This window comes from Rhinopithecus bieti, unplaced genomic scaffold, assembly GCF_001698545.2.
Source record: "Rhinopithecus bieti isolate Rb0 unplaced genomic scaffold, ASM169854v2 scaffold_31527, whole genome shotgun sequence".
Lineage (NCBI taxonomy): Eukaryota > Metazoa > Chordata > Mammalia > Primates > Cercopithecidae > Rhinopithecus > Rhinopithecus bieti.
Window position 1 is genome coordinate 497,947 of NW_016813959.1, and position 25,221 is coordinate 523,167.

At 45.1% G+C, this 25,221-nt stretch overlaps 2 protein-coding genes across 3 annotated transcripts in view; one reads left to right on the plus strand and one right to left on the minus strand.

The window, feature by feature from the left end:
- Positions 1-5,980, minus strand: part of POLR2B (RNA polymerase II subunit B) — a 49,490-nt gene extending 43,510 nt beyond the window's left edge. The window contains 1 exon segment of the mRNA XM_017849212.1: positions 5,822-5,980. Within this exon segment, the coding sequence (XP_017704701.1) occupies positions 5,822-5,840 (19 nt within the window). The 5' untranslated portion in view covers positions 5,841-5,980.
- A 21-nt stretch (positions 5,981-6,001) lies between these two features.
- NOA1 (nitric oxide associated 1) lies at positions 6,002-21,428 on the plus strand. 2 transcript variants are annotated; one of them, XM_017849218.1, is made up of 7 exons: positions 6,002-8,402; positions 10,405-10,569; positions 11,071-11,276; positions 16,268-16,399; positions 18,039-18,155; positions 20,256-20,376; positions 21,110-21,427. In XM_017849218.1, exons 1-7 carry the CDS (start codon positions 7,259-7,261, stop codon positions 21,319-21,321), a joined length of 2,097 nt encoding a protein of 698 aa, XP_017704707.1. In that variant the 5' UTR covers positions 6,002-7,258; the 3' UTR covers positions 21,322-21,427. The 2 variants fall into 2 exon arrangements, with proteins under 2 accessions (XP_017704707.1, XP_017704708.1); XM_017849219.1 differs by lacking the exon at positions 18,039-18,155 and having other exon boundaries at positions 7,110-8,402; positions 21,110-21,428.
- Positions 21,429-25,221: the final 3,793 nt, after the last annotated feature.

Below are 25,221 nucleotides of genomic sequence, written 5' to 3' on the forward strand. Positions count from 1 at the left end.
GATGAGAGATTAAAAGTTAATATCACTGCCATACCGGAGAAGCAAGTAAGATGGTGGAAAAAGGAGAGGTAATGAGATTGGCTTTAGAGATATCTATAGATCACATATCCCTTCAAATACTTCTAGTAGGCACATACATATGAATATAAACTCAAATGAAGAGTCTAAATTATAGACAACACAATACATACAACACAATAGATACACATTGGCATATAACACATATATCTGTGTCAATAAAATAAACATTTTAAAATTTGAAAAAAAAAGTACAGAGTTGGAATCATTAACAAATGGGTGGGAGAAAAATATGAGATTGTACACAGAGAAGGAAGACTGAAGGCAGGATATCTGGGAACAACTTTAAGAGTCATATGAAGGAAAATGAACCCATGAAAGAGATTCATTTATTCATCCACTCATCAAATTTTTTTTGAGGCTGGGTGCACTGGCTCATGCCTATAATCCCAACACTGTGGGAGGCCAAGGCAGGCAGATCACTTGAGACCAGGAGTTCAAGACCAGCCTGGCTAACATGGAAAAAACCCATCTCTACTAAAAATACAAAAATTAGCCAGGCATGGTGGCACCCGCATATAGTCTCAGCTACTAGGGAAGCTGAGGCAGGAGAATCGCTTGAACCCAGAAGGTGGAGGTTGCAGTGAGCCAAGATCATGCCACTGCACTCCAGCCTGGGTGACAGAGTGTGACTCTGTCTCAAAAAAAAAAAAAAAAAGTGCTATGAATATTCCTGACAAAGACCTGAAGAGGTTAGGGAAGACTTCCCAAAACCTGGGCAGAGGCCAGGTGCAGTAGCTCATGTCGGTAATCCCACCACTGGAAGGCCAAGGTGGCAGGAACACTTGAACCCAGGAGTTCGAGACCAGCCTGAGCCACAAAGCGAGACCCCCGTCTCTAAAACTGTCTTTAAAAAGCTGGTCAGGCACAGTGACTCACGCCTGTAATCCCAGCACTTTGGGAATCTGAGGCAGATGGATCACAAGGTCAGGAGTTTGAGACCAGCCTGGCCAGCACCGTGAAACCCCGTCTCTACTAAAAATACAAAAATTAGATGGGCATGGTGGAGCACGCCTGTAATTCCTGCTACTCAGGAGGCTGAAGCAAAGAATCACTTGAACCTGGGAGGCGGAGGTTGCAGTGAGCCAAGATCGCACCACTGCACTCCAGCCTGGGCCGACAAAGGGAAACTCCATCTCAAAAAAAAAAAAAGCTGAGCAGAGACCTCATGTTATAAACAGGAGTAATCAGGCAAAAGGAAGGGAAAAAGGTAGGAGGAGTCAAGAAAGAACTCTACCTAATAGAAAAAAACAAATGGTGCAAAAGACCCCATAATGCAAGATAGGATGGCATATTCAAAGAATGACAGAAGGTCAATGTAGCTGAAGCACAGAGTATGAAGTTGGAAGTGGAATAAGAAGAGTTTGGCCTTTATCAAGAGATTTGAGTTTAGCAGGGTTGTGGCTAGGTCACATTTTCGTTTCTGAAAGATCCCTATGGCCAGTGTGGAGAGTGGATTGGAAGTACACAAATCAGTTAGGAGTAATCTAGGCAAGGGATGGCAGCAACATGAACTAGAATGATGGTGAAAGGGATAGAGAAGTGATCAGATTTGACGTATTTAGGAGACAGAACCAACAGGGCTTAGTGACTGATTAGATATAAAGGTGAAAGAGAGGAGTCAAAAATGATGGCCAGGTTTTCGATTTCAACAAGAGGGTACAACAGTTGTATCTCAGTGTCCATTGGAGACTGGTTTCAGGACCTCCCATAGATACCAAAACACGGATGCTTAAGGTCCCTGACATGAAATGGCACTGTTATATACCCTAGGCACATCCTCCTGTATCCTTTAAATTATCTCTAGATTACTTATAATACCTAATACAATGTAAATGCTATGTAAAGAGTACTTGTAATGTTTATGGAATAATGACAAGAAAAAAAGTCTCTACATTTTTACAAGGACACAATTTTTTTCTAATATTCTCTTTTTTGTTGAGACAGGGCCTTACTGTTACCCAGGCTGAAGTGCAGTGGTGTGATCACAGCTCACTGTAGCCTCAAACTCTTAGGGCTCAAGCAATCCTCCCACCTCAGTATCCCAAGTAGCTGGGATCACAGGTACACGCCACCATGCCCAGCTAATTTTTTAATTTTTTTGTAGAGATGAGGTCTCCCTATGTTGCCCAGGCTGGTCTCAAACTTCTGGCCTCAAGCTTTTTAATATTTTAATCCAAGATTAATTGAATATACAGATGTGAAACCTACAGATACAGAGGGACAACAGTGCCCTTCACCGAGACAGAGAACACAGGAGGCAGTGACTTTGAGAGGGGAATAGCAAAAGAAAATAATTAGCTCAGTTTGGGCAGTGACAAGGTTAAGCAGCCTGGGAGATATCCTAGTTGGCTAGTGGCAGTTAGATACCAGGGCTTTTAAACTAGAAGTATACATTCAGAAGTCATCCACATACAAATGGCAACTAAACAATGGAAAATGGATGAGATCCCCAAGGAGAATGTGAACAGGAAAGAAAATGAGAACAAAAGTCAGATAAGAACAATCAAGTGGAAGTGATGTGGCTAGAAAGCTGAGTGAGTTTCCAGGAGGATGTCATCAACAGTTTTGAAGACCACAGGGTTTAGATAAGATTTTTTAAATATCCATCTCATTTATCAATTGAGAAGTCACTGTCAATCTTAGAGCTATCTTAATGCAGTAGCATGAGTAGAAACATATTGTAATCAGTTGAAAAGGACATGAAAGATGAAAATTAGAAACAAGGACAGCTTATTATTTTTATGTTTGGCTGTGAATGAAAGGAGAAAGGTAAAATACTAGAAGAAAAAGGAAAAAATGAAAAGTTTAACTTGTTTCCATGTGGATGACAGAAATCTGACATTTTCATATAGTGGCTGAAAACCAATGAGGACATTAGCTAATAAACATTTCAGAGGACATGGGCAAGAATAAAACGTAGGTTCACTGCTAAAGCAACTCTGATAAACTCTTTTTTCCACGGGATCATTATACATTGCAAAACTAGTACAAATCACCACTATGGTGGTCACTTGGCATCATCTAGCAAAATGTTAAAGGTGTGTATCATTTGACATGACAATTTTATGTGTAGAAATGCATCCCACAGACATACTTGGGCAAATTATATGTACAAGATTATTCATTTACAGCACTGTCTGAACCCGAAAATGACTAGAAATAAATCAAATATCCATCAAGAGACTACTTAAGTTATGGTACAGCCACACAAACTAAGTAACTGGGGGAGTGGGTGAAGGGGCGGGGGCGATGCTTTCTGTGTACTGATACGAAAATCTCCTAGATACATTAAGCAAAATCTAAAAGTGGAGAAAAGTGTGAATATTACTTTCTGTCTTTAAAAAAGGAGAAAATCCCATTTATATTTGCTTAAATATGCATAAAGAAACTGTGAAGGCTGGGCGCAGTAGCTCACACCTGTAGTCCCAGCACTTTGGGAGGCCGAGGCAGGTGAATCACCTGAGGTTAGGAGCTTGAGATCAGCCTGGCCAACGTGGAGAAACCCTGTCTCTACTAAAAATACTAATATTAGCTGGGCACGGTGGTGCACGCCTGTAATCCCGGCTACTAGGGAGGCTGAGGCAGGAGAACTGCTTGAACCTGGGAGACTGAGGTTACAGTGAGCCAAGATTGCACCACTGCACTCAAGCCTGGGCAACAGAGCAAGACTGTCAAAAAAAAAAAAAAAAAAAAAAACTGTGGCGTGATTAAAATCTATTATAACAGTAGTTACCCACTGTGGAGAGTTCAAACTGGGTAGATGGTGGGTAAGAAGGAGACCTGACACTTTAACTTTTTGTTTTGAGACAGGGTCTCACTTTGTTCTTGGCTCACAGCAGTGTCAACTTCCCAGGCTCAAGTGATCCTCCTGCCTCAGCTCCCCAAGTACCTAGGACTACAGGTGAGCACCACCATACCCAGCTAATGTTTCTATTTCTTATAGAGAGGGGGTCTCCCTTGCTGCCCAGGCTGGTCTTGAACTCCTGAGCTCAAGCGATCCATCCGCCTCAAGCTCCCAAAATGCAGGGATAACAGGTGTGAGCCATTGCACCAGCCCCCCCCCTTCAACATTTTTTTTTTTTTTTTTTTTGAGACGGAGTCTCGCTCTGTCACCCAGGCTGGAGTGCAGTGGCCGGATCTCAGCTCACTGCAAGCTCCGCCTCCCGGGTTTACGCCATTCTCCTGCCTCAGCCTCCCGAGTAGCTGGGACTACAAGCGCCCGCCACCTCGCCCGGCTAGTTTTTTATATTTTTTAGTAGAGACGGGGTTTCACCGGGTTAGCCAGGATGGTCTCGATCTCCTGACCTTGTGATCCGCCCGTCTCGGCCTCCCAAAGTGCTGGGATTACAGGCTTGAGCCACCGCGCCCGGCAAAATTATGCTTTAAAAAATCTTTTTTTCGAATTTTTCTTCTACTGAGATAATAGTTAAAAAGAACAAGTAATAAAATGACGCTAATAAATTTCTAGAACACAAGATATAAATGAGACAGAAGTTTAAACAGCTTTAAAAGTTTAAGTTTTTGGCTGGGCACAGTGGCTCACGCCTGTAATCCCAGCACTTTGGGAAGCTGAGACAGGCAGATGGCTTGAGCTCAGGAATTTGAGAACAGCTTGGACAACATGGCCAGACCTCATCTCTCAAAAAAAATTTTTTTTTAAGTTTAAGCTTTTGCTTCAATTTTTTCCATCTCATTTATCAGAAGTAGCTGAGGGAATAAAGAGAGGAGATGTAAGGGGTGGCCAAGGAATTGAGAGCTAGAAGAAAATAAGATTTGAATTAGTAGATATGGAGAATGGAAAAGGCAGCTACGAAAATACACTAGATTCAACTAAGAATTCTTTTTTTTTTTTTTTTCAAGACAGAGTCTTACTCTGTCATTCAGGCTGTGGTGCACAGGCGCAATCTCAGCTCACTGCAACCTCCGCCTCCTGGGCTCAAGTGATGTGGCCTCAGCCTCCCGAATAGCTGGGATTACAGGCGCGCGCCATCACACTCGGCTAATTTTCGTATTTTTAGTAGATGCGGGATTTCCCCCATGTTGGTCAGGCTGGCCTCAAACGATCTGCACGTCTCGGCCTCCCAAAGTGCTGGCGGGAGCCATCGCGCTCGGCCACTACTAAGAATTCTATATGCGCAAAGAAACAGATATTATACATTGGTCCAGTGTAGCAGAATACCTATCATCTGAGAACTATGACATTGTGAGAACTGTGACACTGTGAGAAGAGGAAATTTAAACGCCATCTTTTAAGACAATTTACTTTGACTTACAAACAGCGTGAAGAAATGTCAGACTAAACCGAGTCCCCCCACCGTCCCCCCGATATTCTCTGTCCCGGTATATTTCCAGGGCCTTCCACACAGGCTGACACTCAACACTTGAGCTATTCAGTAAGTCGACTGTGGCTCTAAGGAAAAATTTTAAAGGGTGCTCTTTGCTTCAAATTCAAAACCACGGAATTTATCTTACGGTTCTGCACGCTACTTCACTACAGGAAGCGAGGATCAGATCTAACGGAACAAGAAAGTGCAAAGAGCAGCAGTGAACCTAACCGGGAACATTAATGCTGTGTTCCCTGCACCCTCCGCCTCTCCCTACCCCAGTTTCATTCCCGGCCTGAAAGGTGTGGGAACAAGGCTAGGGACTGTGCGGCCGGCGCGAGGGAAGGCCCCAATCTTCAATCCAATCAGTTCCCCACACTTCTCTGCTGGACCGCCGTGGCATGTGTTTCACCTACCCTCATCCGCGTCGTACATATTGCCAAACGGTTCCCGAGCTCCTAACTCCTGAAATCAAAGACAAAAAGCGCGCAGTAACCACCAACTCCGGGAGCTAAAGACCAAGTAACTTCCGTCTCCGACGTTCCCAGAATACTGTGCGTCTCACACAAGAGGCCGCCCACAGGGACGCCAAAGTTAGGATCTGCGCCTGCGCAAATTGTAGGGCAAGCTTGGGCGGGAGTTAGGGTTGCACACGTGCAAATTGTGGGCCGCCGCTGCCGGTGGCTGATTGAGAGGACAGCTCCCGCAATCTGCGGTCGCATCCGTCCCGCTAATGTTTTATTTCTGCTTGTTTTTCAATGCTGTCGCACAAATAACGACACCTGAAAACAAAGCCAAGTATACTTATTAATAAAAAGTGCTCGTTCTGTGAATCCGCTACATTGGGATGCTCAACTGATTTGCCTTTATAAAGACCAAAACACGAAGCAATTTTTATTTTTATTTATTATTTTTTGAAATGGAGTCTCGTTCTGTTGCCCAGGCTGGGGTGCAGTGGAGCGATCTCGGCTCACTGCAACCTCCGTCTCCCGGGTTCAAGCGATTCTCCTGCCTCGGCCTCCCAAATAGTTGGGATTACAGGCGCGCGACACCACGCCCGGCTAATTTTTGTATTTTTACTAGAGACGGGGTTTCACCACTTTTGCCAGGCTGGTCTCGAACTGCTGATCTCAGGTGATCCGCCCGCCTCGGCCTCTCAAGGTGCTGGGATTAGAGGCGAGCTGCCCGCTCGCCTACGTTCCAGCCACGCCCCCAGCCGGAAGCTCCGTTTTGTTTTGTTTTGTTGAGACGGAGTTTCGCTCTGTCGCCCAGGCTTGAGTGCAGTGGCGCGATCTCGGCTCACTGCAAGCTCCGCCTCCCGGGTTCACGCTCCTGCCTCAGCCTCCTGAGTACCTGGGACTACAGGGGCCCGCCACCACGCCTGGCTTATTTTTTATATTTTTAGTAGAGACAGGGTTTCACCGTCTTAGCCAGGATGGTTTCGATCTCCTGACCTCATGATCCGCCCGCCTCGGCCTCCCAAAGTGCTGGGATCACAGACGTGAGCCACCGCGCCCGGCCCGGAAGCTCCTTTTTAAATATGATTTATTACCGGCGGCTTGGGCTAGCAGTGAGGCTTTAAGCCGGAAAGTGAAAAAATCCAAAACGCTCACTGCTCTCTTCCGCCCATCTAGCTCAATCCTCCAGTGCCTCCAGTGCCTTTGCCATAGCTTTGAGTAGGTTCTCAGTCTCGGCGCTAAAATCGCGAGAACTCACGAGATTAGACGCAAAACTAACCAGGACAGCTCCCAAGTACCCTCTCGCTTTCGTCTCGGGTCTAACATGCGCGTCACCTCGGGCCCTACTACGCGTGCGCGCTGTGACTCTGCCCCTTTGCCTGGAGCTGCTTCCTCATGCTGCCCGCTCGCCTGCAGTTTAGGCTGCTGAGCCTTTTCTTTCGTGGATCCGCTTCCACGGCAGCGCGCCATGGCCTCCGGGAGCCGCTCTTGGGGAGGAGATGCGCTGCACCCTCCTCCTTCCAGCACTCATCGAGTCTGGGACGCGAGCTTCCTCATGACCCCGTGGACACAGAGGGCTTTGGAGAAGGTGCTGACATGCAGGAGCGTTTTCTGTTCCCGGAGTACATCCCGGAGCCGGAGCCGGAGCCCACCCGCGAAGAGCAGCTGCAGGAGCTCCAGCAACAGCAGGAGGAGGAGGAGCGACAGAGGCAGCAGCGGCGGAAGGAGCGGCGACAGCAAAACCTACGGACCAGGCCTCGGGAGCACCCGGTCGTGGGGCACCCGGACGCGGCAGTGCAGCCCAGCGGCGTGAACTGCTCGGGCTGCGGGGCAGAGCTGCACTGCCAGGACCCCGGCGTGCCCGGCTACCTGCCCTGGGACAAGTTCCTCCGCAGGGCGGAGGCAGACGGCGGGCTGGCGCGGACCGTGTGCCAACGATGCTGGCTGCTGGTGCACCACCAGCGCGCTCTACGCCTGCAGGTGAGCCGCGAGCAATACCTGGAGCTGGTGAGCGCCGCGTTGCGGCGGCCCGGGCCTTCCCTGGTGCTCTACATGGTGGACCTGCTCGACCTGCCCGACGCCCTGCTGCCCGACTTGCCCGCGCTGGTGGGCCCCAAGCAGCTGATCGTGCTGGGAAACAAAGTGGACCTCCTGCCCCAGGATGCTCCTGGCTACCGGCAGAGGCTGCGGGAGCGACTGTGGGACGACTGTGCCCGGGCCGGGCTCCAGCTGGCCCCTGGCCACCAAGGGCCACAGCTCCCCGTCAAGAACGAGCCACAGGACGGGGAGAATTCGAATCCGCCGAACTGGTCCCGCACTGTGGTCAGGGACGTGCGACTGATCAGCGCCAAGACCGGCTATGGAGTGGAAGAGTTGATCTCTGCCCTTCAGCGCTCCTGGCGCTACCGTGGGGATGTCTATTTAGTGGGCGCCACCAACGCCGGCAAATCCACTCTCTTTAACACGCTCCTGGAGTCCGATTACTGCACAGCCAAGGGCTCCGAGGCCATCGACAAAGCCACCATCTCCCCTTGGCCAGGTGAGTTTTAGGAGGCTCTCCCTCTTCGTTTTCTGACAAGGTGGACGTCTGGTCCTAGCCGAGGCACCGACTACATCCTCTCTTAATGTCCACTACGGGCTGCCTGTACCCTTCCCTTTACAAATTCTCTCCCCACTCTGGTCACACCTCTCTTCTGTGTCAGCTTACTGCTAGGGAAAATTTAGGATGTGTTGTAGTAATTTTCTAATTACAATGTTTATGCAGCACTTCTCTGTTCCCAGTCACTAGGCACTGGAGATAGACCAGGGAACAAAACAAAGTTCCTGTTGTGGAGATCTGCTTTTTAACTTCTTTGTATATTGTTTCAGAAAGTGTGCGTCCTTTTTACTGTCTGAACCTAATGAAATTTGTGTTTTTTGTTTGTTTGTTTGTTTTGTTTTGTTTTTGAGACAGAGCCTCACTCTGTCGCCTAGGCTGGAGTGCAGTGGCGTGAGATCTCAGCTCACTGCAACCTCCGCCTCCCGGGTTCAAGAGATTCTCCTCCCTCAGCCTCCTGAGTAACCGAGATTACAGGCGCACGCCACTATGCCCAGCTAATTTTTGTAATTTTAGTAGAGACGGGGTTTCACCATGTTGGTCAGGCTGGTCTCGAACTCCTGACCTCGTGATCCACCTGCCTCGGCATCCCACAGTGCTAGGATTACAGGCATGAGCCACCGCACTCGGCCTAATTTTTGTATTTTTAGTAGAGATGGGGTTTCACCATGCTGGTCAGGCTGGTCTCAAACTCCTGGCCCTACGTGATCTGCCCACCTTGGCCTCCCAAAGCACTGAGATTACAGGCAAGCACCACCATGCCCAGTTAATTTTTGTATCTTTGGTAAAGACAGGGTTTCACCACGTTGGCCAGGCATGTCTCCAACTTCTGACCTCAAGTGATCTACCCACCTCATACTCCCAAAGTGCTGGGATTACAGGTGTGAGCCACCACTCCCCGTTCATTAGTGCAATTTGATGTGTGGCTTCACTGGGCTCAGTAGCTCACATCTGTAATTCTAGTTTTTTTTTTTTTTTTTTTTTTTTTTTGAGACAGAGTCTCACTCTGTCGCCCAGGTTGGAGTGCAGTGGTGTGATCTCACCTCACTGCAACCCTTGCCTCGCGGGTTCAAGCGATTCTCCTGCCTCAACCTCCCGAGTAGCTGGACTACAGGTGCACACCACCACACCCAGCTAATTTTTTGTATTTTTAGTAGAGAGGGGGGTTTCACCATGTTGGCAAGGCTGGTCTGGAACTCCTGACCTCAAGTGATCCACCCGCTTGGGCCTCCCGAAGTGCTGGGATTACAGATGTGAGCCACCACGCCCAGCCAGGTTTAAATTTAAGTTGACAAAAACTGACTGCCCTATTTGTTCCCTTGAAACCAGAGTTTCATTTAGTAAGCTGCTCTTCTCTGTCTTGCACTTTGAATTTTACACAAATATTACTTTTATACTGAATGGTAATGTGATGAAAATTGAAAGAAATCGGGCCTACAGATTTTGGATTCAAATTCTGGTTTCCCCTGTGAGCTAATCTCTTAACCTCTTTCCTCATTTGTAAAGTGTCAGTAATTTTATATTTTATTACAGTAATCAACACAGTGTAGATCCTCAAAAATGTTGATTTTCGGCTGGGCGCGGTGGCTTAAGCCTGTAATCCCAGCACTTTGGGAGGCCGAGACAGGCGGATCATGAGGTCAGGAGATCGAGACTATCCTGGCTAACCCGGTGAAACCCCGTATCTACTAAAAAATACAAAAAACTAGCTGGGCGAGGTGGCCGGCGCCTGTAGTCCCAGCTACTCGGGAGGCTGAGGCAGGAGAATGGCGTAAACCCAGGAGGCGGAGCTTGCAGTGAGCTGAGATCGGCCACTGCACTCCAGCCTGGGAGACAGCGAGACTCCATCTCAGGAAAAAAAAAAGTTTAAAAAAGTTTCAAATAATGTTCATTTTCTTCCCCCTTATTCCCTGTTCTAAAGATGTATTTATTCTGTGTATTTCAGGTACTACATTAAACCTTCTGAAGTTTCCCATTTGCAACCCAACTCCTTACAGAAGGTTTAAAAGACATCAAAGACTTAAAAAAGATTCAACTCAAGCTGAAGAAGATCTTAGTGAGCAAGAACAAAATCAGCTTAATGTCCTGAAAAAGCATGGTTATGTCGTAGGTAAGCATCCTCTATGGGAAAACCCTGGTTGGTATTATGCTAAAATTCTTTGTTGAGCAACCTGAAATACGGTTGTCCGAGGCTAGCCAGTTTTTGTGGGGAGAAACTGCCTTCCTCATTCTGCAACAAAGAGGCCTTTAAATAGCGCTAAGGCTACTATTTGGAAACCCAGAGCGGTACAGGTAGTAAAAGTTTTTACTCCATGCAGCAGCTTTAGATTAGATTGTCTGTCTTTCCTTGGTATATCTTTTCAGGCTTTCTTTAAAACAGTTTGATTTCCACACACCGACACCCCTGCCACTCCATGTACACCGCCAGCCACACACTTGATTATTGCAAGAGTTTGACTCCCATTGCTTTTTGGAAGAAAAAAAAGTATCATTGTTGTCTCACTTCCCTACACTGTAATCTTAGTAACTTGTTTGAGGGAAACATAAAAATTATGTCTGGAGTCAAAAGTATTAAAGGAGTGACTAATAACCTTACTATAACTTGTTCTAGGAAGGGTTGGAAGGACATTCTTGTATTCAGAAGAACGGAAGGATACAGTTCCCTTTGAGTTTGATGCTGATTCACTTGCCTTTGACATGGAAAATGAACCTGTTATGGGTATGCACAAATCCACCAAACAAGTAGAATTGACTGCACAAGATGTGAAAGATGCCCACTGGTTTTATGACACCCCTGGAATTACAAAAGAAAACTGTGTATGTATTTGGTTTCCTTTAGAAACATTTACTTTCTTTTTCTTTTTTAATGGATTTATATTGCCTGCTGCTCATATATAGCCAATTTATCAAGATGGGAATTGCACTAGAGAAAGAGTGTAATGCATGCAGAGCCAGCTAAATGGGAAACTGGAGTTTTATTACTAGTCATTAAAACTGGAGTTTTAATGCTAGTCACTAGAGCCAGCTAAATGGGAAACTGGAGTTCTATTACTAGTTTCAGCCTCTGAAACATTTACTTTCAATTGTACAAGTACCGCTGTCTTAATTGGCAGAAAACAGGGAAAGAAGTATACTTCCATTTTAGATTCAGTTCTGATTCATTCATAAAAGCTGTTTAAGGGTGAATCTGTATGCCCTCAAGTTCTCTGTTCCATTTGATAGACTTCATTGCTGACAACCAACTTATTTTTTATCATTGTGATTGTTACCTTAGTTAGGGAAACATTTACAGAAGCCTAGGTTTTGAGATTGGAAAAAAGCATAAATACCACTGAAGTCCACCTCCCTAGTTCCTGCTTGAATTACCCCTACAACATATCCATCAAGGGGTCCTCCATCTTGAACTGAAAGGAGTGACTCGCCATTAACTGAAACTGTGCCACGTCACCTTCCAAGGTAACTCATTTGGGTCTTTGACCTTCTCTTTGTATTGAGTGTACTGAGCTGAACAGTCTCCCTGTAACATGCACCCATTGTTCCCTAAAGCCATATGGGACTAATGTAATACCTATTTCCCTTGCCAGACTTTGAAATATTTTAAAGTGTAACATCCCGTCTCTTCTTCACCTACCCCTTCCGTTTCTTCTCTTTCATTAGTTCATCCAGCAAACGTTGAGCATTTACTGTGCTGACAATCTGGATTATTTGTCTTCATTTCCTACAGCTGTGCTCACTGAGAAACAGGCTATTCATTGACCCAGGCCTCTTCAGAATGTTTTCTATGTTTGTTCTTAAAGTGTGACACTGAGAACGCAGTGCTCTCAGGTGAGCATGATTTAGAATAGCATTAACACCAGCCGGGCACAGTGGTTCACGCCTGTAATCCCAGCACTTTGGGAGGCCCAGGTGGGCAGATCACAAGGTCAGGAGATCAAGACCATCCTGGCTAACACAGTGAAACCCCCGTCTCTACTAAAAATACAAAAAAATTAGCCAGGCATGGTGGCAGGCGCCTGTAATCCCAGCTACCGGGGAGGCTGAGGCATGAGAATGGCGTGAACCCCGGAGGCGGAGCTTGCAGTGAGCTGAGATTGCGCCACTGCACTCCAGTCTGGGCGACATAAGGAGGCTCTGTCTCAAAAGAATAGCATTAACTCTACCTGTCTTGTCCCTATGCCTCTCTTTTAATCCAACTGCTCATGGACAACTTTGGGCCTCATAGGTAACTTTGACTTTGTCTTGTTAAATTCAGCCTATATCTTACTCTGTTAAATATTCATTAAATCTCATTACTTTTTTTTTTTTTTTTTTTTTGAGGCAGAGTCTCGCTCTGTCGCCCAGACTGGAGTGCAGTGGCTCAATCTCGGCTCACTGCAAGCTCCGCCTCCCGGGTTCACGCCATTCTCCTGCCTCAGCCTCCTGAGTAGCTGGGACTACAGGCGCCCGCCACCTCGCCCGGCTAGTTTTTTTTTTGTATTTTAGTAGAGACGGGGTTTCACCATGTTAGCCAGGATGGTCTCGATCTCCTGACCTCGTGATCCTCCCGTCTCGGCCTCCCAAAGTGCTGGGATTACAGGCTTGAGCCACCGCGCCCGGCCTAAATCTCATTACTTTTTATATTTGCAGTTTGGATCTTCATTCAGATCATTGATGGACTCAAGTGTGCATCCAGGATACAGCCTCACAACAGATTCATTAATCACTTCCTTTGAATCTGGTTACTGACCAGTTTCTGATTATTCTAATTATCTCTGTGTCTCCCTACAAAACCACATTGGTTTCTTAGGTACTTTTCTTGGCCTTATCAGGAACACTTACAGTTACATTCTCAGAATTGTATTCTATTTGGTGTCCCCTGTCATTGAATCATACAGACCTTTTAACTTTTATTGCCCTCCTAGAATAATTGCTAATGCCATCTTTTCTTCCTTAGCAGTCCAAAAGTTCAGAACAGGTTTCTAATAATATTCTATCACTTTAGCTCAATGAACTAATTCTTCCTCCCTACAACTTTTTTTTTTGAGACGGAGTCTGACTCTCTCCCCCAGGCTAGAGTGCAGTGGCGCAATGATCTTTGCTTACTACAACTTCTGCCTCCTGGGTTCAAGCGATTCTCCTGCCTCAGCCTCCCGAGTAGCTGGTTTTAGAGGCATGTGCCACCACACCCGGCTACTTTTTGTATTTTTACTAGAGACGGTTTCACCAGGCTGGTCTCGAACCCCTCACCTCAGGTAATCCACCCACCTCAGCCTCCCAAAGTGCTAGGATTACAGATGTGAGCCGCCACGCCCAGACTAATTCTTCCCTCTCAGATGCTGCTAGATCAGACATAGCAGTTACTTAAGTCATATACCCTCTATGAAAGAGTTGTGTCAGAAAGGCAAGAATTTGCAAAATATTCTAGACAGCAGAATGAGAACCCCAAATTTTTAGATATAAATGTCTGTCAGCACTGGTAGTTTTCTTCTCTGTTAGTTTACAGATAGACTTATTTGCTGTCTTAAACCAGGGTTTCCCAAACTGAACCAAGTATCTCTTGTGAAATGGAAGTATTCAGGCTACGCACTGTGCCTTAACGCCTGTAGTCCCAGCACTTTGGGAGGCGGAGGTGGGAGGATTGCTTGAGCCCAGGAGTTTGAGACCAGCCTGGGCAACATGCCAGAACTGTATCTCTACTAAAAATACAAAAAATTAGCTGGGCATGGTGGTGCATGGCTGTAATTCCAGCTACTCAGGAGGCTGAGGCACAAGAATCACTTGATACACTTATTGGGAGGCAGAGGTTGCAGTGAGCTGAGATCATGCCACTGCAGCCCAGCCTGGGCAACAGAGGGAAACCCTGTCTCAACAACAACAAAAAAAAAAAAACAGAGAAAGGTTTCCCCTGTTGCACAGGCTGGAATGCAGTGGCATGATGAAGTAACTTCAAAGTCCTGGGCTCAACCAATCCTCCCACTTCAGCCTCTCAAGTAGCTAGGGCCACAAGTACACACCACCATGTCCAACTAATTGTTTAGTTTTTGTAGAGACAGGACCTTGCTATGTTGCCCAGTCTGGTCTAGGCTGGAGTGCAGTGGTGGAATCTTGGCCCACTGTAACTTCTGCCTTCCTGGCTCAAGCGATCCTCCACCTCAGCCTCTAGGGTAGCTAGAAACTACAGACACACACCACCCCGGCTAATTTTTGTGTTTTTCATAGAGGTGGGGTTTTGCCATGTTACCCAGGCTGGTCTCAAACTCCTGAGCTCAGCTGGACATGATGGCACATACCTCTAATCACAGCACTTCAGGAGACCAAGGCAGGTGGATCACTTGAGGTCAGGAGTTCGAGACCAGCCTGGCCAACGTGACAAAACCCCATCTTTACTAAAAATACCAAAAAAAATTAGCTAAGCATGGTGGCACATGTTTGTAATCTCAGCTACTTGGGAGACTGAGAAAGGAGAATTGCTTGAACCTGGGAGGCAGAGGTTGCAGTGAGCCAAGATCGTGCCACTGCACTCCAGCCTGGGTGACACAGTGAGACTCCATCTCAAAAAAAGAAAAAAACTCCTGAGCTCAAGCGATCTGCCTGTTGCTGCCTCTGGAAGTCCTGGGATTACAGGCATGAGCCACCATTGACTGACCTGCAAATGGCTTTTAATGTGCCTTTTCAAACACAAATAATGTAGAAAACTATTTGTAGCTCCCTTATTATTTTCTTGTGATGTATCATTTCTATTTTTTATTTTCTTGGTATTCTTTTTTTTTCTTTGAGACAGAGTCTTGCTCTGTCGCCCAGGCTAGAGGGCAATGGTGCGATCTCGGCTCACCACAACCTCCGCCTCCCGGATTCAAGCAATTCTCCTGCCTCAGCCTCCCGAGTAGCTGGGATTACAGGTGTGCACCACCGTGCCCGGCTAATTTTGTATTTTTAGTAGAGACGGGCTTTCTCCATTTTGGTCAGGCTGGTCTTGAACTCCCGACCTTAGGTGGTCCGCCCGCCTCAGCCTCCCAGAGTGCTGGGATTACAGGCGTGAGCCACTGTGCCCAGCCTCTTGTTATTCTTAAAAAGGAAGTTTACAAGTTTTGTGTCCAATTTGTACCTTCTTTATTCTTTTTTAACCAGAATTTGATTCCTTAAATCTTTCCAGTATCTTGTACTTCTGTCTTTCCTTTTCTATTTTCCTCTAGTCTCTCTAGGAACTTGTCATCCTTAGAAGGGATTTATGATAAATCATAGGGATAAATTATAAATCCTCTATGTTATAAGCATAGGGGATTTATAACTTTTTCTCATTCTCTGCTGGATATTTGGCATAAATAAGGAAATTGAAGACCAGAATTTAGAAAGAGGTTCTTCAGCCACTTTACTTGCTCCTAGAATGGGGTGACCATTTTGCATTTAATGCATGCATACTTACCACTAGGACATGAGGTCACATATACCATTACTTTAAGCTGAAATTGCTACTCCCCACAAGCCTTGATAAGGAGAACATACATTTTCTATCTTGGTATTGAATCAACATGTTTTCAGGTTCACATTAATTTTGACATTTAGGGAATGCTGCTGACATAGGAAAGTCTCATACACCTATAAAGTTATTTTGCCATTACTGTAGATTAAGTTGTAAAACAAAGGTAGAGCCATCAGATTGAGATTAATTTAGACAGGAAGAATCTATATAAATTTGATGTGTAGCAAACTGACATAATTTGGTTTATTTTGAAGTCTGGCATATTTTCATCACTTTTATTTTATAGGTAAATCATAATATATTTTCAATAAAAGTATTTTTCTAAAAAAATCTGCCATTCGCTTCACAGATTTTAAATCTTCTAACAGAAAAAGAAGTGAATATTGTTTTGCCAACACAGTCCATTGTTCCAAGAACTTTTGTGCTTAAACCAGGAATGGTTCTGTTTTTGGGTGCTATAGGCCGCATAGATTTCCTGCAGGTAAGTAAAGTCTGTACCATTAAAAAATGATTTTAAAATATTGGGATTCACTTTAAGGAAGCAAATATATGAACAAAACTGACAAAATGTTGATAACTAAGCCATGATTGTATAGAGTTTAATTTGTTTTTATGTTTAAAAATTTCTGTAATAAAAACTTGGGGATGGCTGGGCACAGTGGCTCACGCCTGTAATTCCAGCACTGTGGGAGACTGAGGCAGGCTGATCACTTGAGGCCAAGAGATCAAGACCAGCTTGGTCAACGTGTTGAAAACCCATCTCTACTAAAAATACAAAAATCAGCTGGGCGTGGTGGCGCACTTGTAATCCCAGCTACTAGAGAGGCTGAGGCAGGAAGATCACTTGAACCTGAGAGGCGGAGGCTGCAGTGAACTGAAATCGCACCACCGCACTCTAGCCTGGGTGATGGGGTGAGACTCCATCTCAAAAAAAAAAAAAAAAACTTGGAGAAAATAAATGCCCTACTCCCTCATCCCCCCCAAAAAGTGCTAGGTCTTAAAAACTATGTTTTCAGTTGAGTACCCCACACAGCTTGGCATTTAAAACAAGATACTATCCCTATTCTGTGGGACAGAGTCAAATCTATGGGATAAAGTCAAACCTTTAGGTACAGGGTTACAGGCATTAAATTAATTTCACACTTTGTTTCCCATGATATGTGTGTTTTTATGCATATACTTTTTTGTTTGGTATTCATTTATTTAGCATCTAGAGATTTTGGAGTGTCTATAGAATTGTTCTCTCTTTTGCTAAAGTGAAGAGAAAAAAGGAAAATGAAACATGGATATGTCCAACAACACAATACAACTTACAGGCCATAACTATAGCACATTTCTTGGGTTTTGTGTTTGCTCATACTTTGTTAGAAATTTTGCTTTACACACTTAGAACCCTTATATATTTCGTTTTGGGAGGTTGTTGGTTTTTTGTTTTTGGGGGAGTTGGTTTTTTTTTTGTTTTGTTTTGTTTTGAAACAGGGTCTCTCTCTGTTGCCCAGACTGGAGTGCAGTGATAGTTATGGCTCCGTGCAGCCTCAACCTCCTGGGCTCCAGTGATCCTCCCACCCCAGCCCCGCAAGTAGCTGGGACTACAGGCACACATCACCACACCCAGCTAATTTTTGTATTTTTTATAGAGATGGGGTTTTGCCATGTTGCCCAGGCTGGTCTCAAACTTGAGCTCAAGGGATTCACCCACCTCGGTCTTCCAAAGTGCTGGGATTACAGGCATGAGCCACCACACCAGGCTTGTACCCTTATATATTTCATTAGAGCACATAAAATGTTAATATTTTAAACCTAGCTTTACACAGAGACAATTGAAGCCGATAGTATTTCCTTTTAATTTTTAATAATAGACATTTTTTTCAAAAATAGTATTGAGTCTGTCAAAGAAGTCATTGTTTCACATGAATTGCTGAAATGCACTGCTTCAGTATTGTGCCCCTGTTCTTAGTATAATTTGATTTACAGCTACTGCCATACCAATACTTATAAAGGGAGTCTGATTGGGTTTTTGTTTTTTTGGTTTTTGGTTTTTTTTTGATAGTTGATTGTACCTTGAATATACAGGTTTTCCAAGTTTTTCACCAGGTCAAATGACTTCTTCCTTTCTTAAGGGAAATCAGTCAGCTTGGTTTACAGTCGTGGCTTCCAACATCCTCCCTGTGCATATCACCTCCTTGGACAGGGCAGACACTCTGTATCAGAAGCATGCAGGTCATACATTACTCCAGGTAAGGCAACACGCCTTGATGATTCCATGGTTATGGCTAGTATACACTGGAATGGTCCCATAGCTCTGTTAGGAAGGCCTTTGTTGGACAGAACTGTTATACAATATCTTGAGCTAGCTTTCCCTCACCTCATTCTCTTTGAGAATTCTGGCTATAAAGCAAATTTGCGCTATATAGACTGATCCTAGAATAGGCACACAGCTGTTGTTTCTCTAGACTACACTGTTCAATTTGGTAGCCATTAGCCACATGTGGGTATCTAAATTTAAATATATTAGTGACAATTAAAATTTGCTCACATTGGGCCAGGCGCGGTGGCTCACCCCTGTAATCCCAGCACTTTGGGAGGCCAAGGCAGATGGATGACAAGGTCAGGAGTTCAAGACCAGCCTGGCCAAGATGGTGAAACCCCATCTCTACTAAAAATACAAAAATTAGCCAGGTGTGGTGGTGGGTGCGTATAATCCCAGCCACTCAGGAGGCTGAGGCAGGAGAATCGCTTGAACCGGGGCGGCAGAGGTTGCAGTGAGCCAAGATCACGCCACTACACTCCAGCCTGGGTGACAGAGAGAGACTCCATCTCAAAAAAAATTTTTGCTCAAGTTAGCCAGGTATGGTGGCATGCACCTGTAGTCCATGTAGCCCCAGCTCCTCGAGAGGTTGAGGCAGGAGCACCACTTGAGCCCAGGAGTATGAGGCTGTGGTGAGCCATGATTATGCCACTGCACTGTAGCCTGGGTGACAGGGTGAAACCCTGTCTGGAAAAAAAAAAAGAAAAGAAAATTTAAAATATGGCTGCTTAGTGTCACCAGCCACATTTTGAGTGCCCAGTAGTGACATTGTTGCAAAAAGTTGTATAAAGTGATAGCCTCATCACTAATACACACACATACACATACACACACACACACAGACACACACACACCATACTTTGGACAATGAAGCTACAAATCCCTGAACTCATCATCCTTTTTCCAGTTTTTATCTGTACCTATGCTGACCGAGAATATCTTTCCACTGAATAACTTTGACTCATTTCTCAAAATATTGCTCATAATTGCTTATTTGTTTTTGTTGTTATTTGTTTTATATATATATTGCTTCTTTGCTAATGTTTTCCTTGACTGAACACATTCATTACTCTTTCCTTCACAACCATAGTACTTATGGATGCCTCACATTACATTTCTGACCTTGTATTTGCTTACATATTATTTACCCCTTTGATCTCCTTGGGGGCAGAAACCATACTGCAAAATCTATCTTTGTGTCCTTAGTGCTAAACACAGGAGAGATTTGCTAATGAATAGATGAGTAAAGTATCCAGTTACGGCCAGGCACAGTGGCCTACTCCTATAATCCCAGCACTTTGGGAGGCCGAGGCGGGCAGATCACCTGAGGTCAGGGGTTCAAGACCAGCCTGGCTAACATGGTGAAACCCTGTTTCTACTAAAAATACAAAAAATTAGCCTGGCATGGTGGCACACACCTGTAATCCCAGTTACTCGGGAGGCTGAGGCAAGAGAATCACTTGAGCCCTGGAGGCGGAGGTTGCAGTGAGCTGATATCGTGCCATTGCACTCCAGCTTGGGCAGCAAGAGTGAAACTCCATCTCAAAAAAAAAAACCCAATTACTTCTCATCATGGAAACACCTGTAAACATAAAAGCTAAATCTTATCCATTATATATGGACCCTTAACTCATAAAGACCAGGCATTAATCTTGATGGCCACACTCGTAAGAACTGAGATACTTGGAAGGACCGTGCCTTAATTGCCGAACATTAATCTATGTGAAGCCCTGTGGAGGATTCTAAAAACAGTGTCAGTGAAGCACAATTCTCCTGTCCGGAGGCTGCTGCCAGGTGCTTGCCCAATGTGTGGCCCAGGGCCCTGAGATTTGTAGGCTTCATCCCATCACAGAGTTCCCTTGCTTTTCATTTGACCCCAGAAGTGATTGTACGTTCTTTTCAACAGTTGAATATTTGAAAGGATTTTATTCTTGATCCCTGTACAGAATTATCTTATCAGTGATTTACTTAATGTTAGAGTTCCAAGAAATTTAATTTGAACTTGTAAATATCTTTATTTCATTGGAAGGTTCCAATGGGTGGAAAAGAACGAATGGCAGGATTTCCTCCTCTTGTTGCTGAAGATATTATGTTAAAAGAAGGACGGGGGGGATCTGAAGCAGTGGCAGACATCAAGTTTTCCTCTGCAGGTAATTTTATGCCAAGCACTTTTTAAAAAGTGAATAAAAGGACGGGTGCAGTGGCTCACACCTGTAATCCCAGCACTTTGGGAGGCCAAGGCAGGCGGATCACCTGAGGTCGGGAGTTTGAGACCAGCCTGACCAACATGGAGAAACCCAGTCTCTACTAAAAATACAAAATTAGCTGGGTGTGGTGGCGCATGCCTGTAATCCCATCTACTCGGGAGACTGAGGCAGGAGAATCGCTTGATCCCGGCAGGTGGAGGTTGCGGTGAGCCGAGATCATGCCAGCCTGGACAACAGGAGCCAAACTCCATCTCAAAAAAAAAACAAAAAGTGAATAAAGCAGCCTTACTGACAATTTTTTTAATAGAAAAGTGCCTTAACTGATGAAAGCTGATTATTTTAAGGTATACATATTAGTTTATTCATAAAATACAGCCTATTCTGAAAATAAGTTTGTAATTTTCATAAACGCGTTGTATGCTTTTTTAAAAATAAGGTGTGCCCACCTGTTCCCCTGGCTTCTCAGGAGGCTGAATGAGAAGGAGGATCAATGGAGCCCAGGAACTTGAGTTCAGCCTGGGTAACATAGCAAGATAGTTTCTTTAAAAATAATAAAATAATAAGAGAGTAAAAGAGAGTGACAGCCTTCTCTGATATTCCATTTTCAGCTTTGGTTTGGTATTTTTAATAAGATGGCTGCTAACAGCCTTTTGTGTTGTGTCATGTGCCTGCATAGGTTGGGTTTCAGTAACACCTAATGTGAAGGACAGACTGCATCTCCGAGGCTATACACCTGAAGGAACAGTTTTGACCATCCGGCCCCCTCTCTTGCCATATATTGTTAACATCAAAGGACAGCGCATCAAGAAAAGTGTGGCCTATAAAACCAAGAAGCCTGTTTCCCTTGTATTCAACATGCGGAAGAAGAAAGGACAGATAGATGTATGAGACTGACCTTGTTCACTCCAGATATTAACTGTATTGAACACAAGAATATACACTGAAATTGTATTAAACATATTAAACATAAATAAAGCCCCCACTCTCACCCTTTTTTTTTTCTCATTTTTTTTCTTTTTTGAGACTGAGTCTCGCTCTGTTTCCCAGGCTGGAGTGCAGTGGCACGATCTCAGCTCACTGCAACCTCTGCCTCCCAGGTTCAAGCAGTCCTTCTGCCTCAGCCCCCCTAGTAGCTGGGATTACAGGCATGCACCACCGTGCCCAGCTAAGTTTTGTATTTTTAGTAGAGATGGGGTTTCACCATGTTGGCCAGGCTGGTCTCAAACTCCTGACGTCAGGTGATCCACCTGCCTCAGCTTCCCAAAGTGCTGGGAATACAGGCGTGAGCCACTGCAGCCAGCCTCACCCTTTTCAAAGCTCTTAACGGTTAACTTTTTTTTTTTTTTGTTTTTTTTTTTTTTTTTTTTTTTTTTTGAAGATGGAGTCTCACTCTGTCGCCCAGGCTGTGCAGTGCCACGATCTCGCTCACTTGCCAAGCTACCGCCCTCCCAGGTTCACGCCATTCTCTTGCCTCAGCCTCCGCGAGTAGCTGGGACTACAGGCGCTGGCCACCATGCCTGGCTTATTTTTTGTATTTTTATTAGAGATGGGGTTTCACTGTGTTAGACAGGATGGTCTGGATCTGACCTCGTGATCTGCCCATCTTGGCCTCCCAAAGTGCTGGGATTACAGGTGTGAGCCACCGCGCCCAGCCACAGTTAACTATTTTAAACTGTTCAAGATTGTGCCTGTTCATAATGTATTCAGCTTATAAAAACAAGTTTATTTTTTTCTACAGTATGTATCTGTGACCCACATATATATAAAATTGGATGCCTGCTACATTCAAGTTTCTCCCACTACTGTTTCTCTTTTTTTGAGACAGGGTCTTGCTCTGTCACCCAGCCTGAAGTACAATGGTGAAATCTCGGCTCACTGCAACCTCCACCTCCTGGATTCAAGCGACTCTCATGCCTCAGCTTCCTGAGTAGCTGGGATAACAGGTATGTGTCACCACCCCTGGCTAATTTTTGTATTCTTAGTAGAGATAAGGTCTCACCATGTTGTCCATGCTGGTCTTTAACTCCTGGCCTGAAGTGATCCACCCACTGGCCTCCCAAAGTGCTGAGATTACAGGCACGAGCCACCATGCCCCACCTCATTACTGTTTTTTATGTTGAGACCAGATGTCATTTCTTTTATTTGGAGTTAGCAGCCAACATATAAAAAAAATGGCAGGAAAATTAATTTATCCAAAATACGTTGGCTTAAATAAGATAGAAATGAGTAGATGGCTCTGCTCCAAGGATCCAGCTGGTGGAACATTCCATGGCCATTTGTAGGTCTAAGGTGGCTGCCCAAGTTGTCATCCTTTCCCAGTAAGGGTGAAAAGGGAGAAAGCATGGAGAGCAAGCAGCTTCCCTATTTAAAAGAAGGGAGGAAAAGCTGGATGTTGCACACATCAGTTTACACAGTCCATAGGTCAAGTCACGTGGCCATACCCACCCATAAGGAAGCTGGGAAATGGAGGAGGAAATGCGAACCATTTGGGGTTTTTATTAAGGAAAAATGGGGAGAATGGATTCTAGAGAACAAGTAGAAATTTACCTTACACAATTTGACAATGTCTTAGATAAAAAAGGATTTAAGGCCGGATGTAGTGGCTCACACCTGTAATCCCAGCACTTTGGGAAGCCAAGGCAGGAGAATCGCTTGAGGCCAGGAGTTCAAGATCAGCCTGGGCAACATAGTGAGACCCCCATCTCTATTATTATTATTATTATTTTTAATAAAAATGAATTGTAGGCCAGGCGCAGTGGCTCACGCCTATAATCCCAGCACTCTGGGAGGCCAAGGCAAGTGGATCACCTGAGGTCAAGAGTTAGAGACTAGCCTGGACAACATGGTGAAACCTCGTCTCTACTAAAAACACAAAAATTAGCTGGGTGTGGTGGTGGGCGCCTGTAATCCCAGCTACTTGGGAGGCTGAGGCAGGAGAATTGCATGAACCCAGGAGGTGGAAGTTGTAGTGAGCTGAGGTCACACCACTGCACTCCAGCCTGGGCAACAAGAGCAAAACTTCATCCCAAAAAACTAAATAAGATTTTTTTTTTTTTTTTTTTTTTTTTTGAGGCGGAGTCTCGCTCTGTCGCCCGGACTGGACTGCAGTGGCCGGATCTCAGCTCACTGCAAACTCCGCCTCCCGGGTTTGCGCCATTCTCCCGCCTCAGCCTCCCGAGTAGCTGGGACTACAGGCGCCTGCCACCTCGCCCGGCTAGTTTTGTATTTTAGTAGAGACGGAGTTTCACTGTGTTAGCCAGGATGGTCTCGATCTCCTGACCTCGTGATCCGCCCATCTCGGCCTCCCAAAGTGCTGGGATTACAGGCTTGAGCCACCGCGCCCGGCAATAAGATTTTTTAAAAGCTATGTATTTCTAGCAACTGAGGTCTATTCTGCAACTGAGAGGATACTTTAACCATTTTATTTACATTTTGTCTTTATATGACTGAATAATATTACATCAGTCAAAAGTCTTTATTGGCCAGGCACAGTGGCTCATGCCTGTAATCCCAACATTTTGGGATGCCAAGGTGAGAAGATTGCTTGGGCTCACGAGTTCAAGACCAGCCTGGGCAACACAGCAAGACCTCATCTCTACTAAAACCCAAAAAAATTAGCCAGTCATGGTGCTGTGTGCCTGTAGTCTCAGCTACTGGGGAGGCTGAGTCAGGAGGATCACTTGAGCCTGGGAGATGGAGGCTGCAGTGAGCTATGGTCATATTACTACACTCCAGCCTGGGCAACAGAGTGAGACCTTGTCTAAAAAAAGGAAAAAAGAGAAAGTCTACACCTTTTATTATTCCTAGCTGAGTGAGTAGTACTACAGCTGTGTCATGAACAACTGCCAAGTCAAGTCCCAGATCCTAATGCTGAAATAAGTGCTGGTAAGATAAGCTAGGCTGAAACGCAGTTAGAGCCATGAAATTCCTGAGAGGGCCATGTTCTCTCTCAACATATGGGAGTCCCCATGTGTTTCACACTCTCCTGCCTTCTCCCCACTCTTCAGCCCTCTTCTAAGTCCTCTTAGACTAAATATAATGGAGAATTTTTTAAGATGCAACTTGTAATGTTGTAGACCTTTTATAGTGTTTCAAAGTGAGTACTATTGGTATCTTAGGCAAGGTGGTTCTTTATGTATAAAACTGCATTTCGGCCAGGTGTGGTGGCTCACGCCTGTAATCCCAGCACTTTGGAAGGCTGAGGCGGGCGGATCACGAGATCAGGAGATTTCAGACCATCCTGGCCAACATGGTGAAACCCCATCTCTACTAAAAATACAAAAATTAGCTGACTGCGGTGGCGTGTGCCTGTAGTCCCAGCTATTCGGGAAGCTGAGGCACGAGAATCGCTTAAACCTGGGAGTCAGGTTACAGTGAGCTGAGATGGCACCATCACACTCCAGCCTGGTGACAGAGAGACTCCGCCTCAAAAAAAAAAAAAAAAAAAATCACCCATGGATATGGTGGCAGGCACCTGTAATCCCAGCTACTCCAGAGACTGGGGCAGGAAAATCGCTTGAACCTGGGAGGCAGAAGCTGCAGTAAGCCAAGATCTCACCACTGCACTCCAGCCTGGACAACAGAGCAAGACTCCATCTCAAAAAAAAAAAAAAGAAAAGAAGGAAAGAAAGAGAGAGAAAGAAAGAAAGAGGGAGGGAGGGAAGGAAAAGAAAAGAAGAGACAGGAAAAGAAAAGAAAAAAGAAAAACTGCATTTCGGTATGTCTGGTATCTCTCATCTCAGACACTAAATACAGTAGCAACTCCCTCTGCCATCAGTCCTGGTGACA